General features: G+C 38.8%; 1 protein-coding gene across 1 annotated transcript in view; it reads right to left on the reverse strand.

Moving 5' to 3' along the window:
* Positions 1-16,200, reverse strand: part of LOC124776560 (ATP-binding cassette sub-family C member 4-like) — a 301,974-nt gene that overhangs the window by 33,922 nt on the left and 251,852 nt on the right. Inside the window, exons 10-15 of the mRNA XM_047251600.1 lie at positions 12,373-12,483; positions 8,486-8,695; positions 7,654-7,940; positions 7,036-7,219; positions 6,612-6,755; positions 559-764 (exon numbers count right to left, since the gene is read on the reverse strand). Coding sequence (XP_047107556.1) covers positions 559-764; positions 6,612-6,755; positions 7,036-7,219; positions 7,654-7,940; positions 8,486-8,695; positions 12,373-12,483 — 1,142 coding nt within the window. The remainder of the gene's footprint in view (positions 1-558; positions 765-6,611; positions 6,756-7,035; positions 7,220-7,653; positions 7,941-8,485; positions 8,696-12,372; positions 12,484-16,200) is intronic.

Genomic DNA, 16,200 nt, shown 5'->3' on the forward strand with positions numbered 1-16,200 from the left:
ATTTTTGGTAACCCTTCTACCCTAGAAGAATGTACTGGCATGTGAAGTATCCATTGTATTCCTGTGCACCTGCAGCTAAAAAGTAAAGGTAACATTTTATGAATCCATTACAAATTACTTCCAGTTACACAACACTTCACATTCATCTGTCATGCATTGTTACAGATGGTTCAGTGATTTATTATATTAAATGTGTTAAAAAAACAGAGGAACATATGGTTTTTATTGTGTGTGTGTGTGTGTGTGTGTGTGTGTGTGTGTGTGTGTGTGTGTGTGTGTGTGTGTGAGAGAGAGAGAGAGAGAGAGAGAGAGAGAGAGAGAGAGAGAGAGAATGGATACACACACTACCATTCGAGTTTCTGCTTCACACACACACACACACACACACAATTTTCTCACTACCAATGAATTAAATACATTAAAACTTTGTCACATTCACAGCACTGTGTGCATTTCATAAATCATAGTGAACTGTAATTGTCTGAGAGACATTTATTATTCAACTTTCTTAGCCCTAAATAAAAAGTCTAGAGTGCTATGTTTTTAGTTTGTACTAACCAATATGTAACCCAGTAGTCAGCACCACTTGTTGCTGTTTGAGCAATGATTAACATAGCTGCAACAAAGAGAAGGAAGCACGCATTTCCACCTGCTCGCAGATATTGTCCATATGCTGTCCAGCTGATACCTCCAGTTGTTCGGATCTCCTTGTTCTCTACAGGGCCTCGCAAGTTCTTGACATCTTCTTCTTCTTGGGTGCGACTCTGAAAAAGTTGTTAGTTGAAATATTTTGTATATTGCATCTGATTATACTGAAATAATTCCTTTGTTCTCAGCCTCATGAAGTTTTGTATTAATTAACACAAAAATTTCACTGTGTGAATGAGCTGAATAAAAATTGGATCAGTTCAACTTTATTACACTGCGAGTACAGAATGAACTGCATATATTAACAATGTAATCACTATTTGTCCACATATGTGAACATTTTATGCCAGTATGTTGCACTACAATGGAAAAAATTAAAATGAAGACGTACAGATTGGCCACAAGCATGTGAAGTTTCCAGTACAATCAACAGGAAGTGTCACCAAAGGATTCAAAAATGATCTTTCTTTAAGAATAGCACATACCTTCTTTATACCAAGAGTAGACATAAAAAGCTAACAAAAGTAAGAAAAATAAATGGAAAATATTAACCAAGCCATCTTCCATAGTGTGAATTTATTTAGAGAAAGATAAACAAACTAGAATCACTGAGGGGACAGAAATTGTCAGTATTAAAAAAATTGTTCCAAGTAAGGAAAAGATAACAAAATATGTTGCAACATATAAAGGACAGATCCAAAGAGAAATTTTAAAAATGTACAGGAATGAGAAGATAATGATGAAAATAAGAAATATGTTGGAGAAGTGATGGTAAACAATGTGCAAGATTAACACAAATTGTGAAAAGGTGGGGGCAAGAGCTGATTTGCCATGTGGCAAATTTCCAGTGTAAAGTTCTGAAATACGAGTGGTAAGAACAAAGAAATTTTTCCAAGTCTCATGTCTTGTGAAGCTGGCACCAATTTCATTCCAATATAGAGTATTTTGTGTGTGTTATCAACAGAAATTATGTCACATTCATTCTTAGTGAAATCATATGGATCACCCTTTTGAAATAAAAAAGGTAAAGAAATTGTTGTACAGATGGACCTTTCATTCATGTAACAAAAGTGAGTTGTGGAGGTCCCATGGTTTTATCAGAAAGTTGTGTGAGAAAATAGTGAGACAGCAAAAATTCCTCTGTATGGTGTGAGTAGAATGGTTAACTCCAACACACAAACAATTTGCTGCTTTGTGTTGAAGGAGAAAGTGAGCCTGTAACAAGTAGACATCATTCTTAGTCATAACATTAGATTTAGGAATTTTTTCTTATTGTGATAAGTTGTTAATAACATAACAGCACATTTCATAAGGGCATTTATGTTTTGTGTAATGATATGTACAAGTTAGTTAATTGCTTGTACCAAGGATCATACTCAAATACATGCTATGATGTGGAATACAAATGTAACTGCATACTGTCCAATTACAATGTTTTTCCTGTAAAAATGTGTTAACTGTTTCTCGTATCGCAGGGACAGGCAAGTACACTGCACACATGCAGATCTTTGTCATCTGACTACACACTTCGCCACTACCATGCCACACTGTACGAGTGGGAAGATGTGAAAATTGCAAATGTGCCACATTGTATTAGATGGAAATGCAGTCATGCAAGGAACGCTGAATAAGTTGCATGTGGTTGATTTCATATTATGCTATATTAGGAAAGTCAAAAATCAGAAGCTCTGTACAGCTGATCTTGAAGAGCAATATACATTGTTATTGATAATACGCCCACAAAAATAAAAATAAATAAAGCTTGGTTTGCAACTGGATTATACTAGCAATATTTTGCGGGCCACATTGCTTCCTGTAACACTCTTACAACTGTTACACTTAGGTACAGAAAGAGATGCAAAAACAAATAGTTTGTATAGCACACTGTCAGAGGTGGAACAATTGTTTCTTTCATATGTAGTTAGAATCAAATTTAATAATTTAGAACTACTCTCAATGCTGCAGTGGCTACATATCTCAACGACACAGATCACAAAACAAATTGTCAGTTATTATTTAATTCTTTGATTTGTGAAGACATAATAAAATTTATATCTCGCCCAACAGTTTGTACATGGAGACGTATACAGACCATTTAGAAGATTTTCATTACCCAGGTTGCTACATAATTGTGACTTGTTTAGCTTCATTGTCGAGAAAAAGATGTTTTGCATGTATGTACCACTGTAAGAATCAAATATTACATTTCTCAATATTAGTGTGCAAGCACATTCTTCTATCTATACAGAATTTATTATTTCTTCTTTTTATGTATCATACTTCTTTTCTATGAATGTGACAATTCTTCCTATATCCATACTGGATCTAGAGGAATAAGCAGCTAATTTAGAAACCTATTAACATTTTCTATAGCTATGGTTATATGCTGTTCCAACAGACAAATGAAATCAATTTTTTCGAACTTCTAGAGTCTTTTGAGTAAATTAACAACTCATTTACTTTATTTGTTACTCCCTAATAGTATGTAGTCTGCCTCCAAGACACAGTGGTCAGAGTGCTACTACATGGAGGATCTGATTTGGTTCCTGGTACTGTCAGGGATTTTTCCTTGGTTAGAGGACTTGAACAGGGTTCATTCAGCTTCATGCTGTCAATTGAGAAGCTGCCTGAGTGAGAAGTAGCAGCTTAAAGGTCCAGGAACTCAACAACAGGTAGGAGAGTGGTGTGCTGACCCCATGTTGCATACAAACGATCCCACCAGCGGAGGATGACATGGCAGCTGGTCATTCCCGATTGGCCTCTCTGGCCCAGGATGTGGAGCTTAGCTTTTAACAGGCTAACAAAGCAAAGTTGCTTCACTTCTACGCTACTATTGTAAGATGAATGGGAGTCTCTGTCAGTTTAATTTCTTTTAATACTGTCCGTGTGCATTTTGAATTTGACGTTAAAAATCTGACTCCAGTAACCACAGCAGCGATTTGGCTTTGTATTGTAGGTGTGCACCTTATGGTTTTTGCTAATAGATGTGCTAACTTTTGTCTGTAACCTTCCCATTAGGATATCTAGTATGGTTCGTTTTTACTGACATCTACAAGAGGTATCTGAGTGTACACCACATATTACTCTTAGTGCAAACTTTTGGATGATTAAAGTTTACTTCCTCTGATGTGCATCCTCCAGTTTATCAATCACAAACAAGGCAAAAGCTGTTGTACTGGTGCACTACAAAGATATTTGCAACATCTTATTTCCAACTAAAGCGATTAGAAACAGGATCATCAATGTTTTGAATATGAATTTCTGTTTACCGATAATGGAAGTTCCTGGCTGGAAAACCACATAAAATAAGGAAAAGGCAACCATTTCCCTACAGCATACCAGTGTGTGACAGACAGAAACACATGGTAGAAAACAGTTAACACTAGCTTTTGAGCTCTTGCTCTTTTTCTGGTATGAGTACACACACAACCAAATGGACACAAAAATATACATGTAAGAAGTAGTGGTGAGATTGGTTATTGAATCTCAGTTACTGTAAGCAGTTGCCTCAGTAGATGAATGTGAGGAGGGAGTAGGGAAGGATGCCAAGGTAAGGAGGGGGTACCTGCTCAGTTAGCCATGCAGTCTAACACACTGCTTTCCAGGTGGGAAGTCATGCATGTCCCTGACATGAATCTGCCCAGTGGATTAGTGTCGAGGTCCGGTGTGCCGGCAAGTCTATGGATGGTTTTTAATGCGGTTTTCCATCTGCCTCAGCGAATCTGGGCTGGCTCCCCTTATTCCGCTATGTTGGCAATTGCCGTGCAAACACTTTCTCCACGTATGCGTACTGTACCACACAATCACTGGGGTTACACTTGTCTGGGCGGGTGGTCCACTGGGGGCCGAACCACACAATAACCCTGGGTACTGTGTGGGGCAGCGGTGGGGTGACTGGACTATTGTAGCCTTTTGTGGGGTTGTATACCACTGCGTGCTATGGCAAGGATGAAGCCTCTCTGTTGTTTCTAGGTCCCCAGTTCCATACAATACAATACAAGGAGGGAGTAGCAGGGTAGCATGAGGCAGGTCTTTCAGCAAATGACTCAATGGCTGCATGACAAGACAAAAGGAGCTCAGAGAATAGAGGGTATAAGGGACACAGAGAGGGAGAGGGGTAGGAAAGGAGACAGATGGTGAGGAAGAGGGAGACAGGGAGGGAAGAGAGTAAAGGGAAAGGTAATGTGAGGCTGTCAGGCTGTGGGAAACAAACTAATGGAGTTTTAGGCCAGGAGGATTGTGAGAGCATAGAGTAAATTGGAGAGAGAATTCCCACATGTGCATTTGAGAGAAACTTGTGCTGGAAGGTAGTATCCAAATGGCCTGTGTTGTGAAGCAGTTGTTGGATCGTTATTGTTGTGGTGCATAGCATGTTCTGCAACTGGATTGTCCAGTCTGCGGTTTGACACAGTTTGGAGGTGGCCATTCATGTGAGTAGACAGTTGGTTACTTGTCATGCCCACACAGAATGCTTAAAGTAATTGTGGTATAACTTATATATATATAACATGGCTGCTTTCGCATGTAGTGCTGTCATGTATTGGCTAAGAAATGCCTGTGACTGGAGCATGGTAGGAGGTGTGGGTGGATGTATGGGACAGATCTTGCCCCTAGAGAACAATCCATGGGCTGCAGGATTGGGAGCCAGATTGAAATAGGGATGGACAAGGAAATTCTGTGGGTTGGTTGGGTGGTTAAATGCTGCTTGGGTGACTTGGGTGGGATTTTGCTTAAAGATATTCCTCATATCAGTGCACGACAAGAGGTAGTTGAGGTCTGAGGAAGGATGTCGTTGAGCTTTTCAAGGCCAAGGTGACGCTGCATGATGAGAAGAATGCTTGCCGGTGGCTGGTTAACAGGATTACTGGTGTCAGAGGAGGAGATGGCATGGAAGATCTGTCTATGTTTGAGCTGACTCTGGTAAGGTTATCGGTATAGTTCGACAATTCGTGCTTTCCACTGCAGATGCTATGTCCACAGGTGATGAGCCTGTAAGGAAGAGAGAGCCATCTGTATGGTTGTGTGTCTGAGTGCGTACTGTAGCTAGATACAGAGCAATAGCTCAAAAGCTAGTCTTAATTGTTTTCCTTACATGTTTCTGTTCTTTAAACGCAAACATTTTAGGTTAGGCTTTACCGTAACTGTTATTGACATTAAATGAAACAACAATTTTACTGTTTAATGTTCCTGTCCATTTTGCTCCAGTCCTCTGTAGGTAATGGGCTTCTACTTACTTTCTTTCTCAAATGTTACATTGTTAAGTAAGTTCATCCTGTTCTGAACAAAATTTCCATGAATTTGTTTTATCCCACTTTAATTTTGTAACAGGAACCAAACTTTATCTTTGTGAACATTTCATTTATCATCCCTTCTTTTGGTGCATCTGTGCTAGACTGCATTAACATGTTTTATCACCAGGCATTTTCACATTATAAGATGAAGGGTTATTTTTACATAAAAAAGACCAAGATTATGCACAATAATGAAAAAGATGATTTGTTATGCAAACTGTTGGAACCGCAGAATGTTACTCTCTTATTTCCGAACAAGTTCTTTCTTCTGGTGAAGTCACTTTATACTACTAACTAGTGAAGGTACCTTTGTCACCAGGAAGGTAAATGAAATTGTGTTGCGACTATTTACAACTTTTCTAAAAAGAAACTGTCACCAAACAGATTGGAAAAAGAATACAAACAATTCTTGCTGCAAATGACCCGACCTTCCTCTTAACTGCATGCTTGGGGGAGAAAACTCATAAATTAAAACAGAGAATAGTACCATGTAAAAATGGTGCATTACCTATAGAACTTATTACAATTATATGTGCAGAAGGGGCCAGTAGTGTTTTGCTTGAAATGATGGTCAAGAAGGTAACAGATATTTCAAGCATAATGAATTCCCCATTGATTCAATATAGTTCACCATTCTCAACTACTTCTAGAAACATTTATCAGGAAACTCACAGTTGTTGACATTTCAGAGACAAGTCTCTGCCTTTTGGGTGGTTCATCATCAGGCTTCTCTTCTTCATTCCCAGCCAGCAGCTTTGCAAAATTCAGGCCACTACGTTGCATCTCAACAAATGTACCTTTATTTTCAATACGACCCTGCAAAAACAATTTTTTTACCATTTAAGTCCGTCTGTCAAAGTTTCTTACAACTAAAGTCTAGCCTGTATCAAATACAACTGTCACTTTGCAACAGTAGAAGTTACAAAAATCAGCCTTACTCTTTAACATATTACATTATTTTCTGTAATGTTTTTGCTGTCTCTGCATATTTATAGCTATAATATTAGCAATAGTGTGTACATTACACATAACCAACTTTACAGCTGTTCTTGCAACTTCTCTTACATTAGATATGTATTCATTCATAGGTGCTTACGTTGTTCAGAATGACAATGATGTCAGCATCTTGGAGGTACTGCAACTGGTGAGTAACCAAAATCCGTGTTTTATTTGCAAGGTAAGAGTTTATGCATTCATCAAAGAGATGTTTTCCAACATGAGTATCGACAGCTGAGAGAGGGTCATCCAATAAGTAGATGTCTGCATTGCGGTACACAGCTCTGGGAAAAAAGTGTCCGTTGTTGGCCTTTACATGAAATAGATGATCAAATATCATGTTAAAATAATGTTACATTATTCTGTCTTCTTTTTGGATGACAATGTTGAAGGAACACATATGCACCCATACCCACCAACCATATTAGATATATTCTAGAGTATGTCCTTCAGCTGTGTTGATATTCTTGGAGGTATTGAGATGAAATAAATATGTATAAAATTTTAATACAACTTTTCTGTAAACAAATCTGTTTAGTAGTTAAATGAAAAAAAAATCATGGTAAGGATATACTCTGTTCACTAATACAAGCAATTTATTTTATGAATAACTGGATGTGCTGCAACATTATTCATAAGATTCTTGCCAGGATCAACTACATATTTAGTATTAAGTGCATTCCGAAAGAGTGACAGAAACTTTATTGTAATGTAGTACCTTGCCAGATTAATTCTTGCCCTCTGACCACCACTTAGAGAAATTCCTTTCTCTCCTACAAGAGTACGATCTCCATACGGCAGCATCTCAAAGTCTCTTTTCAAAGCACACACTCGCACTACCTCTCGGTATTTCTCTGGGTGATATGGCTGTCCAAAAAGAATGTTTTGGCGAACCGACCCAACAAAAATCCATGGTTCCTGGCAGGCATATGCAATTGATCCTCCAGTGATCATATGACCTGTCTTGAGAGGTAGTTCACCCAGGACAGCATGTAGCAGAGAACTCTGTGGACATTAACAGTGATACTATATGCAAATATCTGTTCAAATATGTGTTATTGTTTTATTATTTTATGAATAAAACAATCTAGATAATATTTTCTTTAACTTTTGTGATTGGTGTTGACCAAATTATCTCATCTTCTGATGTAAACTAAAATAAAGGACTGTTGCCACCATTGGCGTCAGCTGATGTACATTGTTACAACTTACAACAGTGCACATGAACTGATGCCAGAGGTAGCAATAATCCTTTTTTTTTTTGTTTGTATATGAAGATGGAATCTTTCCTGGGAATTTTGAAATGCAGTACAAGTGTGGAATAAGATGGTCTGATATTGTGAATGACTGATCACAGGAAATACATGTTGTGTTATTTTCTAACAAGGAAGAAATGAAGATGTGAATGCACTACAAATGCATTTGTAAAGCAGAAAAGTACAATAAGGTGACAGAAGGATGTGATAGTAATATATAATGGACAATGAGAAGAAGGTACCTTATAATTAAATTAAAAGTTGTTTTGCATGACACTTCTTGCGAAAACTCACCTTTCCAGAACCAACAGGTCCTATAACAGCACACAGCTGTCCTGGTTTGACAGTCAGATTGATGTCACTCAATGTGTCATTCTGTGAAATACGGCTCCATCGTGCACTTGCATCTACCAGCTGCACACCAGTTGGTGCCATCTTTCGTGTCAGTGTGGTATTGGCATTTGGCTCTGGCAACCCATCATTTTCATCCAGAAGCAGAAATCTCTGTGAAAAAAGGATACCCATCATAGCAATTTTCCAATTACCTGAAGGAAATTGTGGAGAAAGAGTTCAAGAGTTTGCAGTTAAAGAGCCATCGTATATGAACTCACTACTATATGAGCATCACAAATAATTTGAGAAATTTCATATTACCGTCTTGAGCTGCTGGTAAAATACTTTTTAGTATGACTGTGTACGCTCTCTTGCACAGCTTTTACAGACTGATCGTTAATTTATGTTACAATATGATGACAGTGTAACATTCATGGTTTCATCCCTCGTTGGTAACGATTTTATATTTTGCTGAACATGACACTATGAATACTTTTATGAATCTGATGATGGTCAGATGACAGAAACTGATAAGAAATATTTTATCAGCAGCTCAAGGTGGTAATATGCCATTTTTCAAACGTATAAGAGCTCTGGGGAACCACATCCTGAAAATATATTGGGATACTAATAACTTACTTATTTATATTTTTATCTACAATTAAAAAATGAAATGTGGTGAAAACATAACATATTTATACTCTGTGTGTTGCCGTAGTGCAACTATATGATTCAGGCTGCACACTCACAAATGTGTTTTGCCCTTACGTGAAATAAATTTTATACGTGAACAGTTTGTTTTTAGCAAGCAGTCTGCTTTTGGTGTGCATACAGTACTTGATGTAAATCTTCTGCTTTTCTACTAAGTGACTGATTGTATCTATGCTTTGCGTTAGTCTGTTGAAAATATAATATTTTATAGTACAGTTGAGGATCTGCCATCTTACACTGTTCATTTGTGGCAACAGTTAGTATTATTTCATACAATAGATACTTACACTAAAGCTTTTTGACGTAACATTTTCATAAGAGGAATATGATGATGGCAGAGTTCATATTCACAGATAAGCGTACTGAATTAGTATGAAAAAAGTTGCTGATGAATATTCTCAGCACTCCTCATATAGTGCAGGACAGCTATTAGCAGTCAGAAAGGTCACTTGGTGATACTGATGCCCATAAAGAGCAGAAACTTTGTGTCCCTCATCTTTTACCATATTTTAAGCTGTGTGGCTAGTCATTTCTACCTCTTATCTATACTGTATGACTTTCCATCTTTTCCTTGGTTGCTCCAGTGGTCTCCAGCCCATTTTCTGATATGTATATATCACTTTGGGAATACGAGTTTGGTGAATTGTGTCTAAAGAATTTATCCCTTTTGGTTCCATCTGTATTCTCATAAACTCAGTGTTTATAACTCAATCCTTATTTCTGCATTTTGTATCTTTACTTTCTTGCATACCCAATTGTTATGCTCATAAACTCATTGATGCTGTCTGTAATCTTATTTACTCCTCTTTCTTCAGCATTTGTACTTCACTTCTGGTGGCATGAGATGAATAGTCATGGTTTCTGCTTCTAAATTGCAGAATTTTGTCTTAGTCACTCTTTATATTTATTTTACAACCTGAGAACATTCTCCCTTTTATGTGTTCTCTGTCATCCTGTAGTCCACTCCGTTATAGGTTACACACATTTAAGCAATAAAGGTCACCAACTCTGATGAATAATTCTTGTGCTCTTTTTGTAGGTGACTGGGACATCCGTTTCAGCTTATGAGAATACTTCTCTGCTTAAGTTTAGTGGTAAATTATAGTGGGAAGGGCAGAGCTAAGTTGGTTGAAAATGCTGTGAAAGGCCTGAGATGGATTTGGTAAGGATTTGGAGCCCTGCTGCATGTTAGGGATGGCACTTGTTCCTCAACACCATTAACACTGGCACCTATATGTCACTCATTTTTAAATTGGTATGACAACTGAATGGTATTTCAGTGCTTTTCCTATGTGAAAGGACATTTGACAGCAGAGATAATTATTTGTTTTCTTTTTAATGTTGTCATTTTTTATCCTTGTGTCATCACATATCTGCATGCTACAGTGGTCCTAATTGTGTTAATGTATTAATAAAATTTCTTAATTGTTTTGTGAGACTGCACAGTAGTTTGGAGGATTCAAATATTTCCCTTATGACAGCCAAGCATACTTTAGTTAAATTCTACATTTCTATACACTGCTGTGTGTTCTATTTTGTAATATTATTTTAGAAGTTTATACAGTAGGGTGTATGTCAGCTTTAACATGCTTGGGTAGTCACACGCATTAGCATGCTGCTTCCAGGAGTCAGCATGCCAGCCAGCCTGGTTGTGTTTTTCGGCGGTTTCACACATCCAACTACATAAATATGATGCTGGTATCCATGTTCCTCCTCAGTTACATGATTCAAAAACACTTTAAAATGTTCACACACTTTCACATGGGATAACTAGATGCAGAGATGTAGTACACGGGGTGCGAGAACCAGAAGGGCATCCACATCATCTCCAAATCCAGATTAACATTCTGATCCTGTAGAGACACAGGATAAGGCCAGGAGAAAGAAGGCAGTCTCAGACACCCTTAACTACTGTTCTGGATACAATTTTTTATATACTGTAGCTTGATCAGCTATCTGTCTGAAGTTGAGTTCAAGTTACATTATTTGTGAATGAGAAATGCCAAGGCTACATTATTACCGAGTTTACGTAACTTGCAAATTTGTGCTTGTTTTTGTAACTTTCTGTATCTTAAATGGATACTGTAATGCCATCAGTTTTATGTTTGTAACAATGTATAAGGAGTGATCAAAATGTTTCATTTGTCAGCATTGCTACAGCATATATGCTACACACCATGACTTTGTTGTGGGTATATAAGCACTGACATGTGGACCTGGGTTAGGTTGGCATTTGTGTGTTTCCAATGTGCATTAGTAGAAACAAGAACCATGCTATTATTACGAAATGTGTCCAGACAGGACCAACATGCACTTATACTTTTCTTGCCAGTCAGAAACTGGGAGACTTTCGAGCAGCCATCCTATGTCCTGATCTCTACCCATGCAATTATCACACCTTCAGTCCCTTAAAAAAGGCCTTGAAGGGTCGACAATTCTGTTGGACGAGGATGTACAGCAGGCAGTTACAGACTTCTTCACACAGTAGGACACATTCTTTTACCAAATGGATGTCTTCAGCCTGGCGCATCAGTGGGATTATTGCCTCAATGCTCATGGTGCCTGATTGGCATATCGATTCAGGACCTTGAACGGGAACTTTTTGATCATCCCATATAGTTGAGAGTTAAACATCTGATCTGCTATTCTGCCTGTGGAGACAGTGTAGAAATTAACAAGTTCATTTTGCCAGGGGTCCACAAGGAATTCGGCTGCAGACTTTTTGCAGGGACCGTATTAGTATTTGCCTGAAGGGATTCAGAGTAACGACGGTATAACAATGAACAGTAACTTTTTTTGTGTGGGTGGGGGTGGGGGGATGAGAGGGATAAACCGTGTCCACAGAGTAGCATTAATCGGCTGGAAACTAAAGGCGACAATAAAATGTTGTCATGATGTGGAAAACGTTTGTCAACGTCAGACTCTTTGGTCAGTGGAAATGTTCATCTAGACAACAGGTATGTAATGTAAGGATTGAGAATATTAGAGAACGGACACGAGATCGTGTAAAATGAATAAAATTCGTTTTGAATTGGACTGGAGCTTTCCATCGCACGCTCGTTTCGCTCTGGAGCGGTTGACTGCTGGAAGTTGCCTTCTATTAACCTGGTTTATCCAAGGCGTGAATTCTTTCTTACCTGTAAGCGTCTGATGGTGACGTAGGTTTCTGCTGCATTCGCCACGGCCAGAGAATAAAAGGACGCCATCGTTTGGTTCAGCACGTTGTAGAATTGCGCCATTGCAAAGACCTGAAAACATTACGTTTATTAAAGAACACATACACCATGACTTTCACGATTAAAGGAATCGCAACGTGTAACGATTTCAGCTAACTTCATCATAAACAGGTGACGTTCGTTTCACCGAGACTCAGAAACACTACACGTGTTGCACAAGTTGTAGAAACTTCTGTACACTTCTCGAGGTTCTTAGCAATTGACACACTTGTCTTTGTTTGGAAGCAAACGAGAGAGAGCTGAAATCAGCAGGACCGGTTCTGCGGATTTTGCAAACAAGGCACTGACGTTATCATAAAATTTTACGATATATTTCGCGTACCGTGACGTACACAGTTTCCGAGTATTTTGACGTGTGGTCCCTCCTCATAAATTGTAAAATGCGTGCCTTGTTGTCGATTTTTTTTACTCGGTAGACAGAAAAGGAGCAGAGAAGAAGGCACGACTAACTTCACAGTTGTATCTTATATTTTACAAACTTGTTTGAGGTTTAATGTGCCATCAGCATTGAAATAACTAATATGCCACAGATTTTCTGCGTTTTGCGCAAGCAGTCTGTTATACATCCACTTTCTTACTCTGGGGTTTGTGCCGTGTTTATTGTGATGAAAAGGCACAGAAAAAGAAAACACAGGTGCGACCGTGGATGAAAAAGTATCTAAGTGACAAAGATTCGAGAACTAGATAGTGGCGGCGCCGTTTTGTTTGCAAGTTTCAGGAGGTCACATCGAGATTTTGGATTTTCTGCTTGGGAGACTGCAGCGATAAGGCTGGAAGTAACGTTTCGGTAGCTGGTAGTCAGCTACGTATGTACCCATCTGAACTATTTTATTCGTATTTCAAAACATAGCAGTGCAGTAATTATTCCTGCAACTGAGAAATACCTATAGGAGCATCCTAGACTTTAGCTGAAGATTGATTGGCTTTCAATACTACGTCATTTGTATTTTTTTCTATAAAAAGTTTGCTTGCACAACGTTAATCATAAAAGTAGCTTAATATCCTCGGACTCGACAAATTCGGAAATGTCACAGACCCCGGAATCCACTAGAATGGATATTGCATTTTCCAGTTTTGTATGTTTTGCATGATCAATACCCTTCATTTTAATTTCCTGTAGTTTGTCGAGGAGCTACACATTCTGGAACTTTTCTTTTGTTCAGATGTAAGGCTCCTCAACTAACGTGCTATTAAGTCTATTCGTCGACAGTATTAATATACACTTTATATAAATTTGTACGCTTCTTGTTCCCTGTTTCCCTACTTCGAAACTTATCTTGTTCTATATATCAATATGATCAGAGGCTTTTTATCTAATACTTCACTTTCAGGGCATCACATCTTTTTCCAAGTAATCTTCAGGAGTGGCGTTCCGTATGACTTGTCTTTGTGATCATCTGTAACTGTCAGCGTGCTTCCTTTGGAGTCAACAGACGTTATTGGACATAAATCATCTTAAAATTGTGTCTCATAATACAATACGAAGTATCTGAAAAAATCGAAAAGAATACCTCGATTTGCTAATGCATTTTCACAAAATTACTTAATTTTCAAGTCAGTAAAGCCCAATTTCTCTTCACCGTATAGAAAAGAGGAAATTTGCTTACTCGAGTAATGAACAATATTCTCTATGAGGCCACTGTCACCTAAAAACATAGATAAAAACTACCGTAAAATTTTTCTTGTGGTAAAAACTGTCAGATGAAATTCCAGCCCCTCAAATTTAACAATCAATGTGGACCTTTCGCTTAATCGTTCTTGTCCACTAAATAATATCTGGTATCAAACTGCTAAATCCGAGGTGAGTTTTCTTCGATGGATAAAAGATTTCTAAGCAGTTCTGGATTCTGAAGTCTTAACAAGCTATTGTTGGTGTAGAGAATCTGGACGTTCGTGTGTGTGTGTGTGTGTGTGTGTGTGTGTGTGTTTTCTCACCGTAATACAGCATGTAACCTTTCCCGCAAGTACCTATGTAATTATAATAGCATCACATACACTGGTAACTCAGACATTATAACCAACTGCTTGGTAGTGCTTTGGGCAACCTGTGGAACGCAAAACATCAACGACTGTGAGTGATATGGATTCGACGAATCCTTGGTAGGTTTCCGGAGGCATGTGGCACCAGATGTTTTACACACAGGTAACCCAATTCCAAAAAATTACGGGCCAGATGTGTTGCATATGATTCAGACCAGGCGAACTGGTGGCTAGGACATTAACGTCAGATCCCTCGTGACACGAACAGTTATCCTGTTGAAAGATGCTATCGCCTTTGGTGAAGACATCAAACATGAAGTGATGCAGATAGTCCGCAATAATGTTCACGGAATTCGCAGCACACATGGTGCCTCCGATTAGTATCAGAGGTTCCATGGAAGCGCGGGTGAATGTCCCCTGTAGCCTGTAGCATACTACTGCCCCCACTCCCGCGCGTTCGTGGCGCGACGCGTGTTTCGAGCAGCCATTTGCTCGGGTGATGGCATGTCCGGGCACGGCAATCGACCTGGTATAAAAAGAAACGTGACTCATCAGACCAGGCGAAATATTTTCATCGACACACTGTCTGATCTCGATGATCCCGTACCAACAGCAATTGTAATGGACGATGGCGTTGGGTCAACATGGGAACACATTTGTGTCTGCTGCAGAATCTGATGTTCAACAATGTGTGCTGAACGGTGTGCTCTAAATCGCTTGCACCTACGACAACACATATTCTGTCATCAGATATGCCACATTTAGCAGCCTATACTGCTTTACAGAGGATGAGGAGTTGACGTCCTACACATTGTCGCCTACTCGCGGTTTCACCGTTCCTCAACCACTGTTCACGACAACAATACGTAAACAGCAGACCAGCTTCACCATTTCCGACACGCTCGTTTCCAGCTACCAGGCCATAACCATCTGCAATTTGACAAAGTCGCGTGTATCAGTGGATTTCCCCATTTCGTAGCCTAAAAGATACCCCGTTCGGCTCTACTGCACCCATATACTTTCCTTAAGCTGTCCTCACACGGGACGAGTTAGGTGTTGGACATGAGGCGGTACAAGTTTTGGGACGTACCTTACTGTTATTTCACGTTGAGGAGGAGGAGGAGAAGGCGGCGGAGACATTGTCAGCAACCTTAAACGAAACGTTGAGCCGTATGAGGTAAGAACCTTCTCGATGTCACAAGGGAGACACCACTCTGGATATCGTCATTTAAAGCCCGTATTTGATGAAATTTATAGTACTGTGTAACTTGCATCGTGCGAATACATTCTGTTTCAAAGAACCAGCACATTGGGGATCTGTCGAATATACAATTTATTGTAATGAGGGAAACGTCCCATTGGTGGTTAAAGAATTTTCAAATTTGGTTTTTCATATTGTAAATTTTGTGTCATGAAAGTACGCCGTTTTAATGTAAACGGCACATTGAAGATTCATAGAAAACGCGTTGTTCTTGGTAGGATTTGTTATAATTCAATGTCAGTTAATAACATATCACTAATTAAAGCTTCCGTCGTTGCTTCTCCGATCTATAGATTGAACAGTAAGGGACAAAGATACCATGCCTATCTTTACACAGTTTTTGATACGAGCTCTTCGTTCTTGGCCTTCCATTCTTATATTTCCTTCTTGGTTCTTGCACATATTGTATATACCCGTCTTTCCCTACACCTTACATCTGTTTTCCAGAATTTTGATCATCTTGCACGATTTTACACTGTTGAGTACGT

This window comes from Schistocerca piceifrons, chromosome 2 (genome assembly GCF_021461385.2).
Source record: "Schistocerca piceifrons isolate TAMUIC-IGC-003096 chromosome 2, iqSchPice1.1, whole genome shotgun sequence".
NCBI lineage: Eukaryota > Metazoa > Arthropoda > Insecta > Orthoptera > Acrididae > Schistocerca > Schistocerca piceifrons.